The sequence below is a fragment of the Typopeltis vanoorti genome, chromosome 13, assembly GCF_054136105.1.
Source record: "Typopeltis vanoorti isolate ZY-2024b chromosome 13, IOZ_Tvanoo_1.0, whole genome shotgun sequence".
Taxonomy (NCBI): domain Eukaryota; kingdom Metazoa; phylum Arthropoda; class Arachnida; order Uropygi; family Thelyphonidae; genus Typopeltis; species Typopeltis vanoorti.
Window position 1 is genome coordinate 115,919,459 of NC_143561.1, and position 22,335 is coordinate 115,941,793.

The following is a 22,335-nucleotide window of genomic DNA, read 5'->3' on the forward strand; positions in this document are numbered from 1 at the left end:
ATAATGCATGTACTGTATGCAAGTGGCACATCAACAATGTCAATATTTAAAAAAAAAGAGACACACCTGGGTAAAAAGGTTCGCCATCACTGGATTAAACCAAGTATATAATTTCTTGGTATCTTTAATTTATAATATAACCAAGTGAAAAACTTTCAATAAGTAATCTAACATGCTTTGGACAAACAGGCTGTTCTGTAGAAAAAATAATTAAAGAACATCGATATTATATCAAACACATGAAACTTCAAATGTCTGGTCTGGCATATCTCGTCTTCTCCATAGATGCAGGTTTAAATATGAACACCTTTTCAAAGAAAGTTGTGAAGCCTCTTTTACATCGGCCAAATCTGAATCGGAATGATTGTCTCTCTCTCCCAAAAGTTTGGGAGATTCTTATCTTATGTAACCATCAAAAATAATTGTTTAATAATACACCTGGTCGTCGACTTACGACCACAAACAAAAATAATTAATAAATTAATGAATAAATTAATTATAAATCAGACAGCTGCACATACGATAACTATGGGATATGATAGTTATTGTATGATAACCGCATATGATAACTATCTCTCACATAAGTCGCTTTCAAGCATCTGTTGCGTGTGGTGTATTAATTAAAATTCTGCTGAAATATTACCCATAAAATGTCTAGTAAAAGGAAAATGCCTTCATCTACAAATACGCCAGCTAAGAAGTCAAGGAAAACTATTGATTTAGAGTGTAAAATGAAAGTTATCCTGAAGTATGAAGGCAGAAAGAAAGTGAATACGATAGTAGCACGTGACTTGAAGTTATCACATTCCACGGTATCAACGATACTAAGGACAAAGAAAGAATTCGAGAAGCTGTGAAAGGTTCCGCACCTATGAAGTCTACAATTTTAACCAAACAACGACAGGGACCCATCCATGAAATGGAGAAATTGTTATGTGGATGAAAGATTTAATACAGAAAAATTCACCCATGAGCCTTTGCACAGTGCAAGCGAAGGCTAGAAGTCCGTTTCAGAGTTTAAAATCACGCGGCGGAGACGATTACGCAGAAGATTTTCAGGCAAGTACTGGATGGTTTAAGCATTGTTAAAAAAGATTTACGTGTATGTGTCACAGGAGAAGCATCTCTTACCTCAACCCAAGAACATGACCCTGACGATCCACAACCCAGCACAAGCAAAGAATAAAAATTAATTTTGTAAATTTCATTTGTATTAATTTTTACATTAATTTTAAATTGTATTTTTGTGTTTACAGTACAGTATTATTTTTAACATTATGTACAATATATATATAATTATAAATTTAAAAAATTATAAAAATAAATTATAAAGATAATAAAAAGATTACAAAGGTTAAAGAATACTGTTAATAAATATATGGCTGACATATGACCAGATCGACTTGTGACCTTTCAGCCAGAACGGAAGTCAGTTGTAAGTCGACGACCAAATGTATTTTTAATAATAATATTTATTAATACAAAGTTCTAGCATGCGGCAACCATTTTAATTGGTAAACCATCGACTATTGTATGTACTTTGTAATCCAGTTGATTGCTTGTTTCTACACACTGATGATGTACTGTTAATTTCAGTACGAAATATCTGTACATTCATTTCATTAATGTTAATTACTGTGGTTATCATGTAATTTATTATCTTAGCATTTAGATCAATCATTATTCTTACCAACTCGAATTCACTCAAGTGCATCCCACTACTTTTCCTGCTCTAATAGAAATTATCATGTATTTCACTACTCTGAAATACCTCAGCAAAGAAATCACTAAATGACTATCTTCCATACAATAACTACTACCATAGTAGGCTGCAGGTTGAAATGACTGCCTCAGGTGGGAGATGAATTTCATTGCCCAGTGTGAGACTAGCACTATTTATTGGAAGTCTAAAGTATCTTGAAACAAGTTCTTTGTTGGTCTCTAGAGCAGGGTTTTCTAGACTACATAAAAAAAAAATAAAAAAATTCATTAAAACAGAGAAAAAGATCATTAGTCCACTCATGGCACTAATGCACTATAGTTTTTAATTACAATCTTTAGTTTGTGGAATAAAAAAAAAAATTCCACACAGAAAGAGCCACTTTCTTGGAATCACAAATTCCTTGGAATTTTCTTTTGTCTGCTTCACCAACCTCTACTCAAGATAATGGAATTTCTGTTTTCATACTTATATGTTTCTCCAAATTTACTTATATATTACTCCAAATATATATATATATATATATATATATATATATATATATATAAGTAATATACTAGTAGCAAGGCTTATACGTTGGTCATACATAACTGGTAATTAGTTTACGGAATTAACAACGCATATAAAGTATATTAATTAAAGGTAACTTTAATAAATAACTTCTATATATCGGCAACGTCACGTTGCCATCTTCAGGAACATAAAGATATGGTATGTGCACGCAGGCACTAACAAAAGCAAATGAGGAAGAAAGCAAGAAACTAATATTGTTCCTAAAGTCCTAATGGTGCCCTCTGGTGGGCTAATTTGGTTGACTTGGCAGTTGGGCTGAAGTTCTCAAAATGTAAGTCTCCCAAATTTGGGGTAGTTTCATGCACCCAAATTTGTTGAGGTTAGGAGCGTTTTTTAGAGCTGCTGAAGATTCCTTGAATAATCTCTCGTATTTAAACTTGCTGCGGTGTATTATTTTTGTTTTCTTCCAATGAATTCTATGGTGGGTATCTAAGGCATGGTCTGCCAGCCCAGAGCAGCTGTACTGGTGAAACCGGATGTAGTCTTTGTGTTCTGAAATCCTGATATTTGTTGTTCTTGGCCAAAGTAGGACAATTTGCAGCTGCAAGGGACCTGGTATACACCAGGTAGGTCTAGGGGAAGTGGTTGGTCTTTGGTAGAGCGGATAAGGGATGCCAACTTTTTATATGGTCTGTAACAGGAAGTAAGGTCATATTTTCTGAGGATATTGGTTATTTTCTCAGAGGTGCCCTGGATGTAGGGGATGGTGATAGATTTGGTGTAATCTTTATTGTGGAGGGGGTTGTGGTTTACAGGTTTAAGTATTTTTTGGATTTTTTTGGGGTTATAGCCATTGGCTAAGAAAGTGTTGTGTATGTGGTTTAGTTCAGTAGTTAGGGCCTTGTCATCTGAGCAGATTAATTTTGCCCTGTTATATGGTGTTTTTATAACCCCATATTGTTGTGAGGGGGGGGGCGGGAATTGCTGGTGAATGTATCTGCCAGTATGGGTGGGTTTTCTGTAAACAGAGAAAACCAAAGATCCATCAAGCTGGCGGGTGATTAAAGTGTCTAGGAAGGAGAGGGTGTTGTTTTCCTCTTTTTCTAAGGTGAACTGGACTCTGGGGTGTTGGTTGTTTAAGTGTGAATATTTCTTCTTCTGTGTGAATAACTTCTATATTTCGGCAACGTGATGTTGCCGAAATATAGAAGTTATTTATTAAAGTTACCTTTAATTAATATACTTTATATGCGTTGTTAATTCCGTAAACTAATTACCAGTATCAATTTTTTTATGTTCAGTTTTAATTATTTATACCTATAATTCTTCAATTTTAAATTTCATTGTTTGAGGCCTTAAATTGGCTCTAATTTTTTGGGGCCCCAGCTAGAGCCTCATGCCTATACATAAGTATGGCCCTGGCTATGATCATTATCCAAAGTAAATGGATTTGGATTAATTATTATTATTATTCAGGCCTCCATGGAGTCAAAAGACTCATCATAGGAGGTCCTTCCTAAGAACATAAAGTCTGTCAAGACTCATAGAGGGGAGGCCCCCCCCCTAAGAAACACAAAGTCTATCATACCACTCCTTAAACTCATTGACCATTCTCGCTCTCACCACTCCATCAGGCAATGCATTCCACGATTCAACCACCCTCCACATAAAGAAACCACTCCTCACCCTCTTGTTCACAGTTTCCTTTCGTAACTTCCAGGGATGGCCTCTTGTCATCACTCCTTCCTGCTGTTCAACCAAGCGAAAGAACTCCCCAGGGTCAACCCTGTAACCACCTCTCAACAGTTTAAAAGTCTCAATCATATCACCTCTCCTTCTTCTATCCACCGAACTCTGCAGTCCACATTCCCTCAGCTGATCCTCATAACTCTTGTACATTCCTGAAACCATCTTTGTCATCCGTCTTTGTATCCTTTCCACAGTTCATTTATCCCCTTCAAATCCTGGGGACCAAATCTGAGAACAATAGTCCAAGTGTGGTCTGATCAGAGACTTATACAACAGAATAATAAACCTCTTATCTCTGCAGGTCAGTGTCCTCATAATTGCAGCAATCCTCTGTGTTACTTTCACCACCTTTGCAATATGTCCCCTAAACTTCAGGTTTCTATCAATCATCAACCTCAGATCTCTTGTCTCCCCTACTTCCTCCAGTATAACTCCTCCCATAGAGTATGCAGCATCCCATCAATGTTTCCCAAACCTCAAGACCTTACATTTTGCTGCATTAAACTGACATCCCCATTCATTTGCCCATCTATCTAGCTTATTCAAATCTTGAAGGGCTACCACATCTGCACTATTACTAATAATCCTTCCCAGCTTCGCATCTTCTGCAAACAACTGAATATCCCCTTGCAATCCACTGGCAATGTCATTGATATAAAGGTTAAACAATATAGGTCCTAGTACTGAGCCCTGTGGGACCCCACTTGTAACCCTCTGCCTCCTTGAAACTGATCCACCATACACAACTCTCTGATACCTATCAGGCAGCCAATCCTGAATCCAGTTGATCAATCTGACATCCAGACCCATGTGCTGCAACTTAAATATCAAAGGATGGCAACAAGCAGAACACTGCATTTTAGAGTTAATGTTGTTCAACATATATAAAGTGTTATCAAAAAGGATAGAGAAAATTGGTTGTTTGCAGATGGTACAATGTTCAGGAAAGTTGCCAATAACAGTAGATACCAATTTAGAGTGTCTAAATGCAAAGTCCTGAACTCTGGAATTCAGAGATGGAAGGACTATGTACTATACTGATGAGATTGTACTATAGATGAAAAGAATCTTAGGGAGTGATAGTTCATAAGGTTTGAAATTCAGGGAACTTGCAAAAAGGCAGTGTGCAGATGATATAAAGATAAATCTACTTTCATTGTCCTTCATGAAGAGAGGGCGATGCTTACAAGAAGCAAAGGAAAATTGTTGTCCCACTACATAAAGGATTTTGAAAAGTAGTGAAAGCAACACACTCAACCATAACAGCCTCAATCAATAAGGGGGAGGTATCAACATCAGTTGACATCTAATGAATCAGTTATGCAATGATTTGCTGTATTTCTTGACTGTTTTATATTTTATGACAGATTTGCAATAAACTTTTGTACAAAGTTCAGAAAGAGTGGTCAAAAAACATTATAGAAATCATGTAATGACTCTGGACCACAAACCTAAAAAATAATATTAAAGTGGTGGTAGAATATTAAAAGGAAAAATGCTAGTTGATGGCAATTGAAGCAGGAGACAGCACTAACCATTACAGAACTATCAATAAGGCTGATTAATCATTCAAGGACAGAAGATTAGCAATATAGAAAATGAATAAGGTGAAGCAGTGGCACACCCAGAGGGGGACAATGGGGCCCTGTCCCCCTCATAGAAAAAGGAAAAAAACACTAGAAAATTGTCCAAAAATCTTTTCCTAATTAAAATTCTTTTTTTTTTTTATTTATGTTGTATTGTGTCTTCTATTTCTATACTACTTATGAATTAGCGATCATTGCAGGTGCTCAGTCATAGGTCGTATGTGATGCATAGTGTGTTCTCAAATTGTCTACTCAACTCCCCCCCAAGATTAAATCCTGAGTGTGCTACTGAGGTGAAGTTCCATTTTGAATGTGTACAAGTGCAGCTACTAGGCTATAAGGTTAGTATATTATCTCTACTAATTATGCATGTTCTCTGGCTGGTACGCACTCTTAAATAATAAAAAAATAATAAAAATAATCAGTTTCTGAAGAGGGAGAGGAAACCCTGTTACCTCTATTTTTGCTGAGTTCAGCTAACAAACTCACCTTCAGCTGAAAATCCCTGCATCATAGTAAAGTCTGAGCTTAAGTTTTTCCAGAATGGGGAAATAGCCAGTAGTGATGACAGACAAAGAATATAAATTACAGGGCTTTGTCAGTAGTGTTTCCATGGAGTAGACTCATTGCAGAAGACCCTACATCGACATACTAACCATTATTCACACACTACCTATCATACCTCTCCTTAAACTCATTCGCAGATGAAGCACTCACAACACCTCTGGCAATGCATTCCACATATTCACCACCCTTCAGGCAAAAAATCTAGCCTTAAACACCTTTGTTAACCACACTTTTATACGATTTCCAGGGATGATTCCTCGTTCTCTCCCTTCCTGCACTATACAGAAAAAAGTCATCAGTATGAATCCTATAAAACCCCTTCAATAACTTATATGCTTCCATCATATCTCTTCTCTTATGCCTATCAGCTAGTTGTTGGAGTCCACAGAACTTCTTTCTATCCTCATAGTAAACATTTTACAGATTTGCAACAATCATCACTTGCCTGTGGATCCTGTTCACCACTTCTTCGTCATCAAGGAATCTAGGTGACTAGATCAGTGTGCAATAGTCCAGATATCTTCTTCTTTCTTTCCAGGCTTATAGGCCAAGTGGCCTGTTCCGGACTCAATTCAATCTTTTTAAGGGTCTTCCTCTGCATCGAGTACCTTTTGGGTGGTAATTTAGAATTTGTTTAGGTATTCTGTTTCTATTCATTCTTAGTATGTGTTCTTTCCATTTTTCTCTATAGCAAATCACTGTTTCATTTAGGGAGGTTGTAATTCCGAGTTTTTTTCTGATTTCGCTGCTTTTCATTTTGTCCATTATTGTGACTCCTTCAGTTCTGCGCAGAAATTTCATTTCGGATGATTCAATTCTTCTTTCATCTGCTTTTTTTACTGTCCATATCTCAATGCCATAAAGGAAGGTTGGTTTAGCAACTGTATTGTAGATTCTTATTCGTGTGTGTTTTTGTACATAATTGGGTTTAAAAATTTTATTTATATTGCCTGTTACTTTTAAAAAGTTTGATATCTTTGGTTCTATATCAGCTTCATTTTCATATGACATTGTGCAACCTAAATATTTGAATGTATTTAATTGCTCTATTATTTTGTTGTTTATTACTATTTTGCTTCTTATTGGATTAGCACTTTGAAGGCTATGACTTTTGTTTTGTCTGTTGATATTTCCATACCATATGTTTTTATCAGATTATTTAGACTGCATAATGATTTTTGTAGTTCATCTTCATTATTTCCAAGGATTATTTGGTCATCAGCAAAAAGAAGAGTAGCTAATCTGGTGTTACGGTTTATCTTGAATCCTCCTTCATTAGTTATCTTCCATTCTTTTATGATTTTATCTATGTATATATTAAATAAAACCGGTGAGAGAGTGCAACCCTGATAGACTCCTCGATTTATTGGTTTCCAGCTTGATGTTGAATTATTGTACTTGACAGATATTTTATTATCTTGATATATATTATATAAGGCACTAAAGAGTTGGTTTGGTATTTCATGTTCTTCTAGGATTTCCCATAGTTTTTCTCTGATAATTTTATCAAATGCTTTGGTGTAATCTATAAAAGCTATATGTGTTTCTATGTTCATTTCGCTGTGTTTTTCAATTAATAATTTTAATGTAAATGCAGAGTCTATGCAAGACCTGCCTTTTCTGAATCCATTTTGCTCTTCTATTAATTTTGGGTCTACTATACATTTAAGTTTATATGCTATGATTTTTGCATATACTTTATAACAGGTACTAAGTAAGCTGATTTCACGATAATTTACAATCAGATTTGTGTCCTTTTATGTAGATGGGAATAACTATTGCTTTGGTCCAATCTTGTGGGCATTTTCCTTCTTTCCAGATCATATTATAAAAGTTAAGTTAACCTAAGTGAGAATTCAAGTTCTGCATATTTGATGAGTTCCAAGTTTATATTGTCTTCTCCTGGAGCCTTTCCTGTTTTGCTTTGGGTTAATGCTTCTGTTAATTCTTCTGGAATGATGTTTTCCAAGTTATCAGAGATGTTTACAAAGGGTTTCTGTTTTGAATGTTTTCATCATACCATAGATCTTGGTAGAGATTTTGCCATGTTTCTATTTTAATGTATTAATATCTGCTTTTTCTCTAGTTTCATTGCTTAGATCTTTGGGGATTTTATATGCATTAGGTCTTTTGAGTGTACAGTCTCTCTTTAATTTTGCTACAAAATTGTTCCATCTGTTTCTGTTTATTCTCCTGCATGCTGCTTTTGCTATTGCTTTTTTTCTGTTGTATTCAATTTTTGATTCTATTGTTTTTTAGGTTGAGCCAATTTTTATATGCTTTTTACTTTTCTTCAATAATGCATTTAATTTCATCATCCCAGTCCCTAAGGCCTCTTTTTCCAGATATAACCTTAGTCCAGATATAATCTTATTAATGTATTATAAAGTGGAACAATAACTTTCTATCAATGCTTGTCAGTGTGTTCTTCAACAACCATGTAATATGATGTGCTGTTTTGGTCCCCTTTACAATATGTCCCCCAAACTTCAGTTCACTGTCCACATTACCCCCAAGTCCATTGCCTTGTCGACTTCTTACAGTTCAATTCCATTAATGTTGAAAGTTTTTCCAATTGGTTATACTATCAATTACAGTTGCAAAGAAATTATACTCTTAGTTTAATCCTTTATTAAAGTGTAAGAAAACAAACTTTGCATGTGAAGTAACTTCACGACTGGGCAACTTATATATATAGGCTAATGTCTTAACATCACTTGCTTTAGTGTCCCATAATGCAAAGCACATATCCTTATGGACATGATGCATTATGGGAAGACTACCCATACCGGTTTTGACCTTTATTGAGGTGAAAAAGCAAAGGGGAAAAAAAAAGCTCATATATAGGCCTAGAGTAGTTAGTATAGGAGTGCGAGAAAGAGAGAGTATGATAGTATTAGGAAAAAGAAAAGACAGATTGATAGTATGAGAGATAGAGAAAAGGCCTCAACTCTTTTATATCATCAGCGAGCCAAAAGCTTTCAGTTTTCCTTTTTCACCAATCTCATATAGATGAACGACCAAAAGAAACTAAAGTGCAAAGATGACTAATACCCAGGTGGTTAGCCTTATTTGAGTTTACCGCCTTCTCTGCCTGCGATTGCTCTCCAATCCCTGCAAATGACTATAAGACCACTTATATTTATAGGTGCCACAGAACGATGTTCATTATAAGAGTTACAAAATTTAATTTGATATTCACATGATATGCAGCTAAAAGTAAACACTGATCGTAGTCCACGTCTAAATTCTTGAACATTGTAGCCCATAGTAACAGTGCATTTTGGGCAAGGAAAGTTATTCATGAATAATAAAAAATTTCTACATAAAAAAACGATATCCGGATATTTCAGGAGTGCTTCTACTCACTTTACTGCTAATTTTCTTTTCTGAAGCAGATATGTTCAGATTCTGTACGATCTTCTCATCAATACTTTCATCGCCGATATTCTTTTTTTGTATATATTGATTGCCATGAAAACGTCTTTTTTTTGGATGATAACCTCTTCTTTTAGGCATATTTATATATACTTATGTTTCTATATGTTATATTAAAACTTAATTTTTATAATAAATCTCAGAATGAAGACAAAGCTTTGAAAACACACACATTAGTGGCGGCCATATTGGTTCCAGTTTTGGTGTTTTAAGCTTTGCTCTGATTGGCTTATTTCAAAATAGCTTACAATATAGCAATGGTAGCAAGAACCAATAAAATGTCTTCTCACAATTGATTTTACTTACAAAACTGATGTTATACAGCTTTTAAATCTACATAACTTACTTTTTAAATTTTTTAATTCTGACAATTACAAGCAAAGTTATAACAATTTAAAGATTTTGCATATTTAATGAGCATTTAAATGATAAATATGATAAATAATATAAGGTAACTCAAAATGAAGGAAGTTTTTGAGTACGAAAATTACGGAATTTATTCTTTAGTATATAAACTTTATTATTATCATGTGACACCTCCAGGGAATCCAAAGACTCATCGAGGGAGAGTGTGCCAGCACCCTTGAACGATAAAAACCCCTTCCATCTACTAACCGCGCTCAAACCTGCTTAAATTTTTGCGAGCGATTTAATAGCAGAGGCTCGACCAACCTAACCTTCCATGGCTCAAAACAAAACAAAAAATTTTTTTTCATATTTTTACCTCAAAAGTATGATTTTCTGTGGGTACCCTAACCTTAAGAAGATGGAACTATTTAAAAAACCTCTCATAGCAAAAATAGATAGAATTTTATCACCCTCTGGTGAACATTGCATAATGTGGGTGGCACACTTTTGCAAAATGATCACTTATTCCTCCTTTTACTTTGAAAAGACTGCTTAGGATTTGTTTTGGATTCATCAGTTAGCTTCCTCTCATAATTAGCTTTGGCCTACAATACAGGTCTCCTTGCCTGCATGCTGTACTCCTCATGGGTGCGCTGATCACCTTTTTCTTTATATATCCTCCACAACCTTTTCTTCATCCACAACTCCTGCTTAATACTATTCATCCATCGTACTCCTACTTGATTTATCTTCCTGACTCTTGGTATACAGTCTGAAACTGCTTTATTTAAACACCCTTTGACAATCTCTCATGCAAAATCAACATCTCTCCCTTTCAAATTCTTCTGCGATAGCACTGCTGAAAGTTGAGTTCTCAGTATGTCATAATCGCCAGCCTTGTAATTCCATATTTCTTAACAGAAAATTCTGCACTTCTTACAATCTCCCAAGTCAAGACCACATGATCGTATGCCCCAAGTGGAGACTGTGAATAAATGGGTTATTATTATTATTATTATTATTATTATTGCTCAGTGGATGTGGCGTTTGCACACCACCGCGCTAGGCCGCACGAAGGAAGTCTTGGTTTCGAGTCTAGTCGGCGACTAGAGGAAATTTTTCTAAGCCTTTTTTCGACCGGTTCCCGAGTTAGTCGATCTCTGGCACGGGCAAGCAGGTGTTTCCTCCCGGAAACTCGGGTTTTTCGTCCTGTAAACTCAAGAAAATCGACCGTAGAACCCACATTATTTCAGACATTAAATATATTGTGTTAGGGTTAGAGACCACGAGATGGCGGCACATTTGAGCCGTCTCTCTTCACTGCGTACCGCTTAATTAGTGATAGCCTTGGGCCATCTGTCTCTGATTGGGTACCAGTGGAGATTGAACTGCCCACTCAGTCTCCAAAAGTTAGATAGGGCTAAATGGCCTCGCCTACTCCCGTATATACGGGAATAAAAAGGCGTTAGCGATTTTTTTATTATTATTATTATTATTATTATTATTATTATTATTATTATTATTATGTGACACCTCCAAGAAATCCAAAGACTCATATAATCACTCTTCTGTTTAATTCATCACTGTTGAAACTTGGTAACACACTCATGATCTATCCACTCTCGCTTTGTGCATTCATTGCTATCAAGTCTTTCGAATCCTCCTGTCTCACAGACAGGATTTTGCTACCTAGATCATTCGTTCCCCAAACTACAGTAATCACACATCTAGGTAGCATCTTTTGCTACCTAGATCATTCGTTCCCAAAACGACAGTAATCACATCGATACAAAATTAATAGCGGAAAAAAATCACGTACAAAGATTATTTAATAGTATAATTTTCGCCTGTGTGTCGCAGGCATTTTCAGTACATATTAAGCTCAAATTAAACAATAACTGACAATTCCAAAAAGCGCCACCTATGTAGCTGGTGTAAGATAATTAAAAAGGTCAATACATTTCATAAAAAAAATAATTTAAAAAAATCAATACAATAAAAAGTTAGGAAAGATTAGCTGAATTGTAAAGTACTATCTCCCATAAAGGGGATACACGTAAGCCGTCAGATCTGTTTAAGTTAGGAGAATGAAGTAGAGTTTCACATATTTCTTTATAAAGGCGTTCCATGAGGAACTGGCTTTTGTGAAGAACTCTTGTCTTTCTCCAATGAACTCTATGTCTAGTAAAGATGGCATGTTCTGCAAGTCCAGACTTTTCAGGTTTAAAGTATTCAATATAAGATTGGTGTTCTTCTAGCCGATTAGAGGTAGATCTTCCCGTTTGTCCAAAATAAGATAATCCACAAGAGCATGGAATCTGGTAGACACCTGGATGATTAAGATGTTGAAGCTTGTCCATAGGAGAAGTGAGAAAGGTGGAGATTTTTCTAAACGGTCGAAAGGCAACAAAAATATTCAATGGTTTTAAAATTTTTGCTATATGTTCACTGATGCCTTGTACATAAGGGATAGGAATGTGCATTATTTCTTCTGTGTTTGAAGAGGAAGACATATTAAAACTACTCAAAGTTCTTTTAATGAAGTAGTACTTATAACCATTAGATAGAAAGGAAGAAGTTATATATTGTAGTTATTTCTATAAAAGATCGTCTGAAGAACAAATGGAGTGTGCCCGATGAACCAGTGTTTTAATAGATGTGGAAGCTTCTCCTAAGGACAAGCTTCCACATCTTAATCATCCAGGTGTCTACCAGATTCCGTGCTCTTGTGGATTATCTTATTTTGGGCAAACGGGAAGATCTACCTCTATTCGGCTAGAAGAACACCAATCTTATATTGAATACTTTAAACCTGAAAGTCTGGACTTGACTTGCAGAACATGTCATCTTTACTAGACATAGAGTTCATTGGAGAAAGACAAGAGTTCTTCACAAAAGTCAGTTCCTCGTGGAACACCTTTATAAAAAAAACATGTGAAACTCTACTTCATTCTCCTAACTTAAACAAATCTGACGGCTTACGTCTATCCCCTTTATGGGAGATAGTATTACAAATCAGTTAACATTTCCTAATTTTTTATTGTATTGATTTTTTTTAAGGAAATTTATTGACCTTTTTAGTTATCTTACACCAGCTACTTAGGTGGCGCTTTTTTGGAATTGTCAGTTATTGTTTGATTTGAGCTTAATATGTACTGAAGATGCCTGTGACACACAGGCGAAAATTATACTATTAAATAATTTTGTACATGAGTTTTTTCCATTATTAATTTTGTATCGATATGTCGACTCACAGTTTACCTCTTTTAAAACTTACAGTAATCACACTCGCTCTATCCCTCTGCAACTTAACAGACTCAGTTATATCCCTAATTTTTGACCCTGGATCTTCTTCTGCTTTTGCAGCTTATCCCACTTAAGTGGGGTCACTGTTTATAATGACTCTCCTCCACATCCTCCTGTTTTGGGCTGTCACCACATCCAAGTTCTTCATTCTCAAGTCCTCTTCTACCAGCTACCCCCATCTCTTCTTTGGCCGTCCACACTTCCTCCTTCCTTGCACATCCATCTGCATGACCCTTCTTCCCACATATTCATCCTCCCTCCTCATCACATGACCAAACCATCTCAACCTTGCCTCCTGTATCTTCGCTCCTAAGTTCGTAACTTTCACTGTTCCCCTCACATAGCGCCTCCGTAGCGCAATTGGAAGAACGACGGTACATTGCGCCCTTCGATTGGAATAGGCCTAAGTTCGATTCTCGTCGCCACGGGAGGGATCTTTGTCTGGTCGATTTCAATCGATGGTGAGTTAGCCGATCTCATACGGAGGTAGCAGGGTTTTTTCTCACGGAAACTCGGGTTTTTCATCCCGCATACATACAAATCGGCCCTCAGAACACACGCAATTTACAGACAAAAATTACTAGTTGTGGTGGTGTTGGAGGTGGGCGGTAGATGGCGTTGATTCGTAGTAGAGGTAAGGTGTAGAGACAGTTGAAGATGTCCTCCCGCGATGAGTCTTCGGACTCCTTGGAGGTATCAGGAATAATAATAATAATAATAATAATAATAATAATAATAATAATAATAGTCATTTCTCAAACGATCCTTTCGAGTCACACTGCACATCCACCTAAGCATTCTCATCTGTGCTACTTCCATCCTGTTGATGTAATTTTCCCTCAGGGCCACAGTTTCTATAGCATACGTCATAGCTGGCCTCACTACTGTCCTATAGATTTTGCCTTTCAGATGGATCGGTACCCTCTTATCGCATAACACTCCAGCCATCTATCAAGGTCATCGTCTGGAGCATATATACCATATACAGAGAAACAAGCTGCACTACAATCTACATGGCTTGTTAAAGTTACTTTGGTCAGTAACTTTAACAAACCATGTAGATTGTAGTACAGCTTGTTTCTCTGTATATGGTATATGTGTTCCAGAAGATGACCTTGATATAAAGGTCGAAACTTCGAATGTGGATTTTGGTTTATATTAAACTAAAGTTTTACTCAAACACGGTAGTTGTCTCTATAATTTTCTAAAATGTATTCGGATCACCATATAAGCCTAAAAGAAAAGATTAATATGACAGTTGATCTTCAGCAACCAGGTCAAGACCGTTTGAAAGTTGATGTAGAGACTATACTCAATAGGTAAGTGTGACTCCTTATCCTTTAGTGACACCAATTCATCTATGATGCTGTCACCTGAGCTGTCAAATGATGTTTTCAAATATTCACATAATTTAATTTTACTAAGTGGGATAGAAATCAGCTTTTCAGGATGCTTAACCCCTGACAACTTCGGCCTAACGTCACTTATATCAGACAATAAATTAGATAACTGTAATATGATAGAGATACAGACATTACAAAGAGGAACGGAACTTATCAGATAATTATTCAGGGGATTTGATTTTTCCAAAGATTGAAGGAATAAGAATGAGAGGCTATTAAGAGGGGTATTCCAAAAACCAAAAACACATCATTGTATTTTTGTAACTATCAGAAATGTAATTATTATTAAAAATAGTAATAACTGAACAAATGTCTTGCAAACTTTGATACATGCAGTATACATCAAATAATATACATTGATATGAGAGCAAGAATAGGAAGAATATTTGTCATAAATGAGATATAATAAATTTAGTTTAATCCTTTATCCAAGTGTGAGCAAACAAAGTTTGCGCCTGAAAGTATCTTCAGGACTGGGGGTAAGGTGGTACAACACCAGGACGACTCCTTGCAAAGGTGGAGGAAGCTACCAATACTCCTGTCTTAGTATCTCTCTTAATGCAAAACACATCTCCTTGCGGATATGTCTAATGTTATGCATTAAGGGAAGGGCGACTACCCAGACTAGTTTCGACTTTTATTGAGGTTTCTTCAGTGGGAGCCAGGCCACTTGGGCCTGTCTCCCACTGTTTTGCATTAAGAGAGATACTGAGACAGGAGTGTTGGTAGCTTGCTCCACCTTTGCAAGGAGTCTTCTGGTGTTGTACCACCTTACCCCCAGTCCTGAAGATACTTTCAGGCGCAAATTTTGTTTGCTCACACTTGGATAAAGGATTAAACTAAATTTATTATATTCTAACCAAGTAAAAAATAAACTTTCAACATCTTTCTCTAAATCCAGAGTAATTTATTAAAAAGGTGGCACACCAATTGGCAACTCCTATAGGTATAGATGACCTGCTAATGCTTCTGGCTGGTATCTCCACATCTGCATCCTGGTATCTCCACTTGGGCCTAGCTCCCACTGATGAGACCTGCCAGTTACCAGAACCCGAGAGAGAGCTCCTATTCCAGTCCTGTTACAACGACTGTTAACTGTTAACTTCTGTGGCTAGATGGATCTCAATCCCGTGGATTATAATCCCTTCATCGCTAGGAACTTGATTTAAATTATTAACGGATTATTGAGCATCTGGCTCGCACAATTTAGGGTTGTGTGGGAGCGCATGTACCGATGAGCAGAGCCGCTTTCGGGCGCTTGTGCTTCCACCTGTCGTTTTCATCTTAGTTGGTTGACTCTCTAATGAGTTGGTTTGGGTGAATTGCTGCTTTGGTGAAAAATGCCGTGGCAATGTAACGGAGATACGTCGGAATATCCGGAATGTCAGCATCTCGGTGGAGGAGAGCATTCCTGACAAACCACGAAGCATCAAATATCATACGAAGGCACTTGTTTTGGATGACTTGCAGTTTTTTTATGTTGCTGGGGGCAGTGTGACCCCAAGCCGGCGATCCGTATGTGAAAATGAGTCTGATGATTGTTTTGTAGATCTTAAGTTTGTTGGTAATATTCATTTTGCTTCTTCGGTTGATGAGGCAGTAGAGCTGGCTGATTGCTGTGCTGGCTTTATTACAAGCATAAGTATGTGAGGGTTGAAGCTGAGTCGGTTATCCAATTGTATGCCTAAATACTTGGTTTTGGTTTTCCATGGGATTTCTGTGTTAAAAAGTTTGATTACTCCGTGGTGTGTTGCTTTTCGTCTTGTGAAGAGGATACCAGTGCTTTTATCCGCATTGACTTCTATTCTCCATTTCCTGAACCAGTCTTCCAGGCTATTTGCTGCGTTTTGTAGACGCTGCGTTGCTAAGTGTGGTCTGAGAGATCTGCTCAGAATCGCCATATCGTCCTCATAGCTAGCAATGGTGGTTGATGTTGCGTTTGGGATATCTGCGACGAAGATGTTAAACAGTAGTTGCGAAAGCAGTGATCCTTGGGGGACACCCGCGGTGATTCTTCTCGGTGAGGATCTGAATCCGCGCAGCTTCACCTGGAATTTCCGGTCTTTTAGGAAGGAGTCTATGAGTTTGTAAGATAGATAGGTATGTTAGCTGTAAGTAGTTGATATACAAGGCCTTTGTGCCACACTTTATCAAAGGCTTTTTCGACGTCAAGAAAGATAGCTCCTGTGTGTTGTCCCCAGTTGAAACCAGTTGTAATAAATTCTGTCAACCTGTGGACCTGTTGGGTAGTGTTATGGTCAGCACGGATGCCAAATTATCCCCCCGGGATCAGGTTGTTTTTCTCCACTCCACTTGTAGTCGGTTTAGAATTTGGATGAGAATAATGTCTGCGTGTTTCCATCGAGTGGGAAAGTAGCTAAAACGGAGTATTGCGTTAATGATGGCAACGAGGTGCATAATTGCCTTATGCGGGAGCGCCTTTATGGTTTTGTTTGTAATTTCGTCTGGTCCTGGGGCTTTTTTGTTGTTGACTTTTCTTATTATGGAGTAGACTTCTCTAGGCGAAGTATTGCAGATATTTTTATGGCGGAATGGCTGGCGTAGTGCGCTTCGGACATGTCTGTGTATTCTCTCTATGAAAAGTAAGTCTTCATGCGCGTAATTTGGGCTGCATTGAAGTTGTAGGGCGTCTGCAAAGGCTTCAGATTTTTCATCGTCTCTATAGACAATACCTCTTTCTCCGTGAATGGGCTGTATGGCAGAGTGGTTCGTTCGGAGAGCTTTAGCCATCTTCCATATGGAATTGTCTTCCGCTTCGAGGGAACACAGTTTTCTTTCCCACTCTTGGTTTCTGTAATCTTTCAATGCGTAGCGAACTACATTCTTCGCTCTATTTAGCTCCTGGCGATCTTGAGGAGATAGTGTGGTGTGATAGCGGCGCCTGATCTTATTTTTATTGCGGATTAAAGTGCGGATGTCCTCCGGAAGTAGGTTTTCTTGGACTGGGTTGTGAGCAGTGGAGGCTGCAGATAAGCCAACATGTATTTTGTTTTCAAGGTACTGGACCGCTGCTTCAATTTTTTCTCGCGACGAGATAGTTGGTACTGAGTCTATTATGGTGCTGAGAGTAGTATTAAATTTTTTTAACTTAGTACGCGTCTGGCTGGGAATGAGTTCTGGATCCCTTCCCAAGCTTAAAAGTACTGGATTGTGGTCAGAACTCAGGTCATTAACGACTTGTAGTTGAAAGTGATATGATGTGTTCTTGAAGATGGCAATGTCAATCACATCTGGTCTGCCTCGCGGTCCGTAGTGCGTTGGTTCAGCCGGGCCTGTGATAACGATGTTCCTTAGTGAGGCGAAGTTGTGAAGAACTCGTCCGTTGCTGTTGAAGCCTTTGCTGTTCCATAGTGAATGTTTAGAGCTGAGATCACCTGCCACAATTGTTGCTTCAGTTGTATCGAGCAGCTGAGAAAGATCAGAGGATAAGAGAGTATTGCCAGGGGGGTTATAGACTGAGAATATTTTGAGACTGCCTGAGTTATTGGTGTGGATTTCGACACCAGTATTTTCCAGATTTGTTGTGTTGATCGTTTTGATTTCATTATGTCAGATGTTCCTCTTGACAAAAATGGCCGTATCACCACCTCTGGCATTAGATCTGTCGTTTCTGATCAATGAGTAATATCTGAGTTTAGGGTTATCACAGGATCGGAGGTGAGTCTCATTTATCAGGAGTATATCAATTTTGTAGTGGTCTGCAAATTCTCGTAGTTCCATGAGTTTATTAGTGAGACCGTTGGCATTCCAAAATGCGATCTGTAAAGAATTCGTTGTACTAGCCAGATTATCCATTAATCATTGTAAAGATGACTTGGGTGTTCCTCAGGAATTTGTTGGTATCAGCCTGGGAGGGGTTTGTTTTGCTGAATGCCAGTAACATCTCTCCCAGAGTAGCGGCAAGCGTTGCGGTGGAGTTTTGGCTGCTCGATCCCGGCATGTTGTGTGAAGAGACCGCGGAGGCATATGATTTGTTGGGTGTAAATGTCCGCGCTATGACTTCCAGAGCAGGTTGTGTGCCGCGCTTCTGAGTGGGCGGGGCTATTGCCTCTCTCGTCTTCGATAGGTTAGATGGGCAGAATGAACAGCCCTTATAGTTGGCTAGATGGGGATTGCCACAATTTGCACATTTTGCAGGGCGTTGTCCGTGGCTTAGTGCAAATGTGCGAGGGATGGTTGTTACCGCACTTTACACATTTGTATTCTGCCCTGCATAGTTTCTGTGCATGCCCATATCTTCGGCAGCGATGACATTCGCCGGCGGATGTTTTCCTACGAAGAGGTTCAGTCCTGATAGCTAGATTGCAGACTGTTTTTAGGTCATAGGTTTCTCTCTGGTTTTTGCTGATCTCAACTAAGACCAGAGGCATGGGGCGCTTATCTGCGGTTAGATACATGCGCGAGACTTTTATTGCCTCTAAACCTTGAGATCTAAGGTCAGTGGCAACTTCTTCAGGTGTTATTGTTTCTACTATCCCCCCCTGACGACGACCTTCAGGTTTTTCTCACTTTTAAGCTAAAACGTGTGGTATGGCACTTTCAGCTCGTCCAAGAGGCCAGTGAGTCTGCGGTAGTCCGATGTTCCTTCCTTCAGGCTGGATGCGGACTCCTTTATCTGAGTTTCTAGCCGATGAAAATTTAATGTTAGTGTTTTTCATCTTGTCTACAACTGTTGACCATTTTTCCTTTGATGTTAATATCACCGGTGGGACTCTCTCTTTTGGCTTTGCGGCTGTGTCAATCGCTGCTTCCCTTTCATCGGGCTGTGTTGTTATGTCCATCGGTGCTGCTCTCTCCATGTGATGAGGTGGTGTTTCATTTTCTGCCGCTGGAGATTCCTGCTTTCGTTTCTTCCTGCTGACCACCTGATAGTCAGTGTGGTCTGCATGGGCGTTATCGTCAGGTGTTGTTGCTGGTTCTTTGTCGCTGTCTTGGAAGGTGCTGGGAAGAGGTTCAGGGGATTGGGGGTCCTCTGTTTCTACTTCTGCAATCTGGTGGATTTGGACTTTTCCTGGGAATTTCGTGTGCAGTAAATTGCCTACATGTCTGAATATGGCTATCAGTTCTTTAAAATTGAGGTCTTCATATGGCGTATCCATAACCAGGCCTAGTTTTTGATGCGAGGGAACAAGACCTGCCTTGTCCCTACTAACCACCAGGTGTAGACTGGCAGTGGCGGAGACTACTACCATACACTGGGTGGGGAACAGGGGAGGGCCTGTGAAATTTACTCTAACAGAGTCAAAAAGTCTTACCTTTATTATCTGCCAAATAGAAGCTGCACTGAAGATCTTTACACTGCTTAATCGGTTAGTGATCAAATCAGAGTCGATAAATCCTTGAACTGCTAAACTGCTGCATGAAGGATACACTTTCTCATCTTTACTAGATAAAACTGATAACTGATGTGGCATGATGGATATCAGTCCCAAGGACTCCAATCCCTTTGTCTCTATGAATAGTCTTGCATTAAAGATTAGCGAGCACTTGGCTCACCCTATTTAGGGCTGTATGGAGGCACCTGAACCGATAAGCAGAGCTGTTTTCGGTTCAGGTGCCTGGCTTATGTTTCCACCTGTCGTGTTCGTCATAGTTAGAAGACTCTCGAATGAGTTGATTTGGATGAACAGCTGCTTTGGCAAAATAAGCAGCAGCACTGTTATGGAGGAACGTGGGAATATCTGGAATATCGGCATCACGGTGTAAGAGAGCATTTCTGACAAGCCACGGAGCGTTAAAAATCATACCGAGGCACTTGTTTTGAATAACTTGTAGCTTGTTGATGTTGGTGGGGGAAGTGTGACCCCAGGCTGGAGATCCGTAAGTTAACGATGGTCTGATGATTGTTTTATAGATCCGTAGTTTGTTTTCAGTGCTAACTTGACTTCTTCTATTGAGGAGAGAATAGAGTTGTACAATTGCAGAGTTTGCTTTTTTGCATGCATAAACTATGTGGGAGTTAAAGTTTAAATGGTTATCAAGCTGAATGCCTAGATATTTGGTACTAGATCTCCATGGGATGGCTGTGTTAAAAGGTTTAACTTCTCCATTTTCTGAACCAGTCCTCCAATTTTCTTGCTGCAGTTTGTAAGCGCTGAGTAGCTATGTTAGGCCTGAGAGATCTGCTAAGAATTGCCATATCGTCCGCATAACTAGCTATAGTGGTTAGTGGTGTGCTAGGAACATCAGAAACAAAGATGTTAAAAAGCAGCGGTGAGAGCAGCGAGCCTTGAGGGACACCAGCAGTGATTTTTTTCAGTGAGGATCGAATTCCGCGCAACTTGACCTGGATTTTACGGTCCTGTAGAAAGGAGTTAATAATTTTAGTAAAGTAAAGAGGGATGTTGGCTGTAATTAATTTATAGATGAGACCTTTGTGCCACACCTTATCAAATGCTTTTGCAACATCTAAAAAGATAGCTCCTGTGTGCTGTTTCCAGTTAAAGCCTGTAGTGATGAATTCAGTCAGTCTGTGAATTTGCTGTGTAGTGCTATGTCCGGTACGGAAACCAAATTGTTCTTTTGGAATTATGTTATTTTTTATTCACCTCCTCATTAAGTCGATTGAGAATGACTCTTTCTGCGATTTTTCCTAAGCATGATAAAAGACTGATAGGTCTATAGCTCTGTGGCATTTGTGGTGCCTTACCAGGCTTAAGGATAAGGAATATATCAGCTTGTTTCCATCTTGAGGGGGAAATAATTTAATCTCAGAATTGCATTAATAATGGCTACTAGATGCATGACAGCTTTGTGTGGGAGGGCTTTAATTGTTTTGTTGGTAATTTCATCTGGACCAGGGACGTTTTTGTTTTTAAGCTTCCTAATGATTGAATAGACCTCTTTAGGTGAGGTGGGACAGATATTTTCACAGCTACAAGGTTTCCGAAGCGCAGAGCGTACACGACGGTGTATCCTCTCTATGAAGGTCAGATCAGCATGCGTATAATTAAGACGGCACTGAAGCTGGAGGGCATCAACGAAAGCTTCCGATTTTTCATTATCTCTGTAAACAAGACCTCTTTCTCCGTGAATGGGCTGGATGTTAGAGCGATCTGTACGGAGAGCTTTATTCAACTTCCACAGAGAATTATCTTCAGCTTTGAGAGAACAGAGTTTTCTTTCCCATTGCTGGTTTTTGTGATCTTTTAATGCGTAACGAACTTGGTTGCATGCTCTATTTAATTCTCGACGGTCTTGCGGAGATAGCGTGTTGTGATAGCGGCGTCTGAGTCTATTTTTGTTCCTGATCAGAACAAGGATTTCTTCAGGAAGTGAGTGGACTTGAGCTGGGGTGGAAATAGAACAAGCTGCGGATAAGCCAGCGTGTATTTTACATTCAAGATTGCTGACTGCCACGTCAATTTCTTCACAGGTGGAGATAGTAGGTACTGAGTCTATGATAGTGTTCATTTTAGCCTTGAATTTTGCAAGGTTAGTGTGGGATTGGTTGGGAATGAGCTCAGGCTCCCCCCCTAAACTTAAGAGTACTGGATTGTGATCTGAGCTGAGCTCGTCAACCACTTGAAGTTGAAATTGATGACAAATATTGTTAAAAATAGCAGTATCCAAAACATCAGGTCTGCCGATCGCTCCATAATGTGTTGGCTCGATTGGGCCTGCAATAACAATATTTCTCTTTAAGGCAAAATTGTAGAGGATCATTCCGTTGTTGTTAAAACTC

At 38.5% G+C, this 22,335-nt stretch overlaps 1 protein-coding gene across 2 annotated transcripts in view; it reads right to left on the bottom strand.

Annotated features, from left to right (window-relative positions):
* The window catches only part of LOC150100486 (metallo-beta-lactamase domain-containing protein 1), a 64,186-nt gene extending 54,435 nt beyond the window's left edge, over positions 1–9,751 (bottom strand). For both annotated transcript variants that reach the window (XM_090402687.1, XM_090402688.1), the window contains exon 1: positions 9,505–9,751. In XM_090402687.1, coding sequence (XP_090258813.1) covers positions 9,505–9,654 — 150 coding nt within the window. In that variant the 5' untranslated portion in view covers positions 9,655–9,751. The remainder of the gene's footprint in view (positions 1–9,504) is intronic.
* Positions 9,752–22,335: the final 12,584 nt, after the last annotated feature.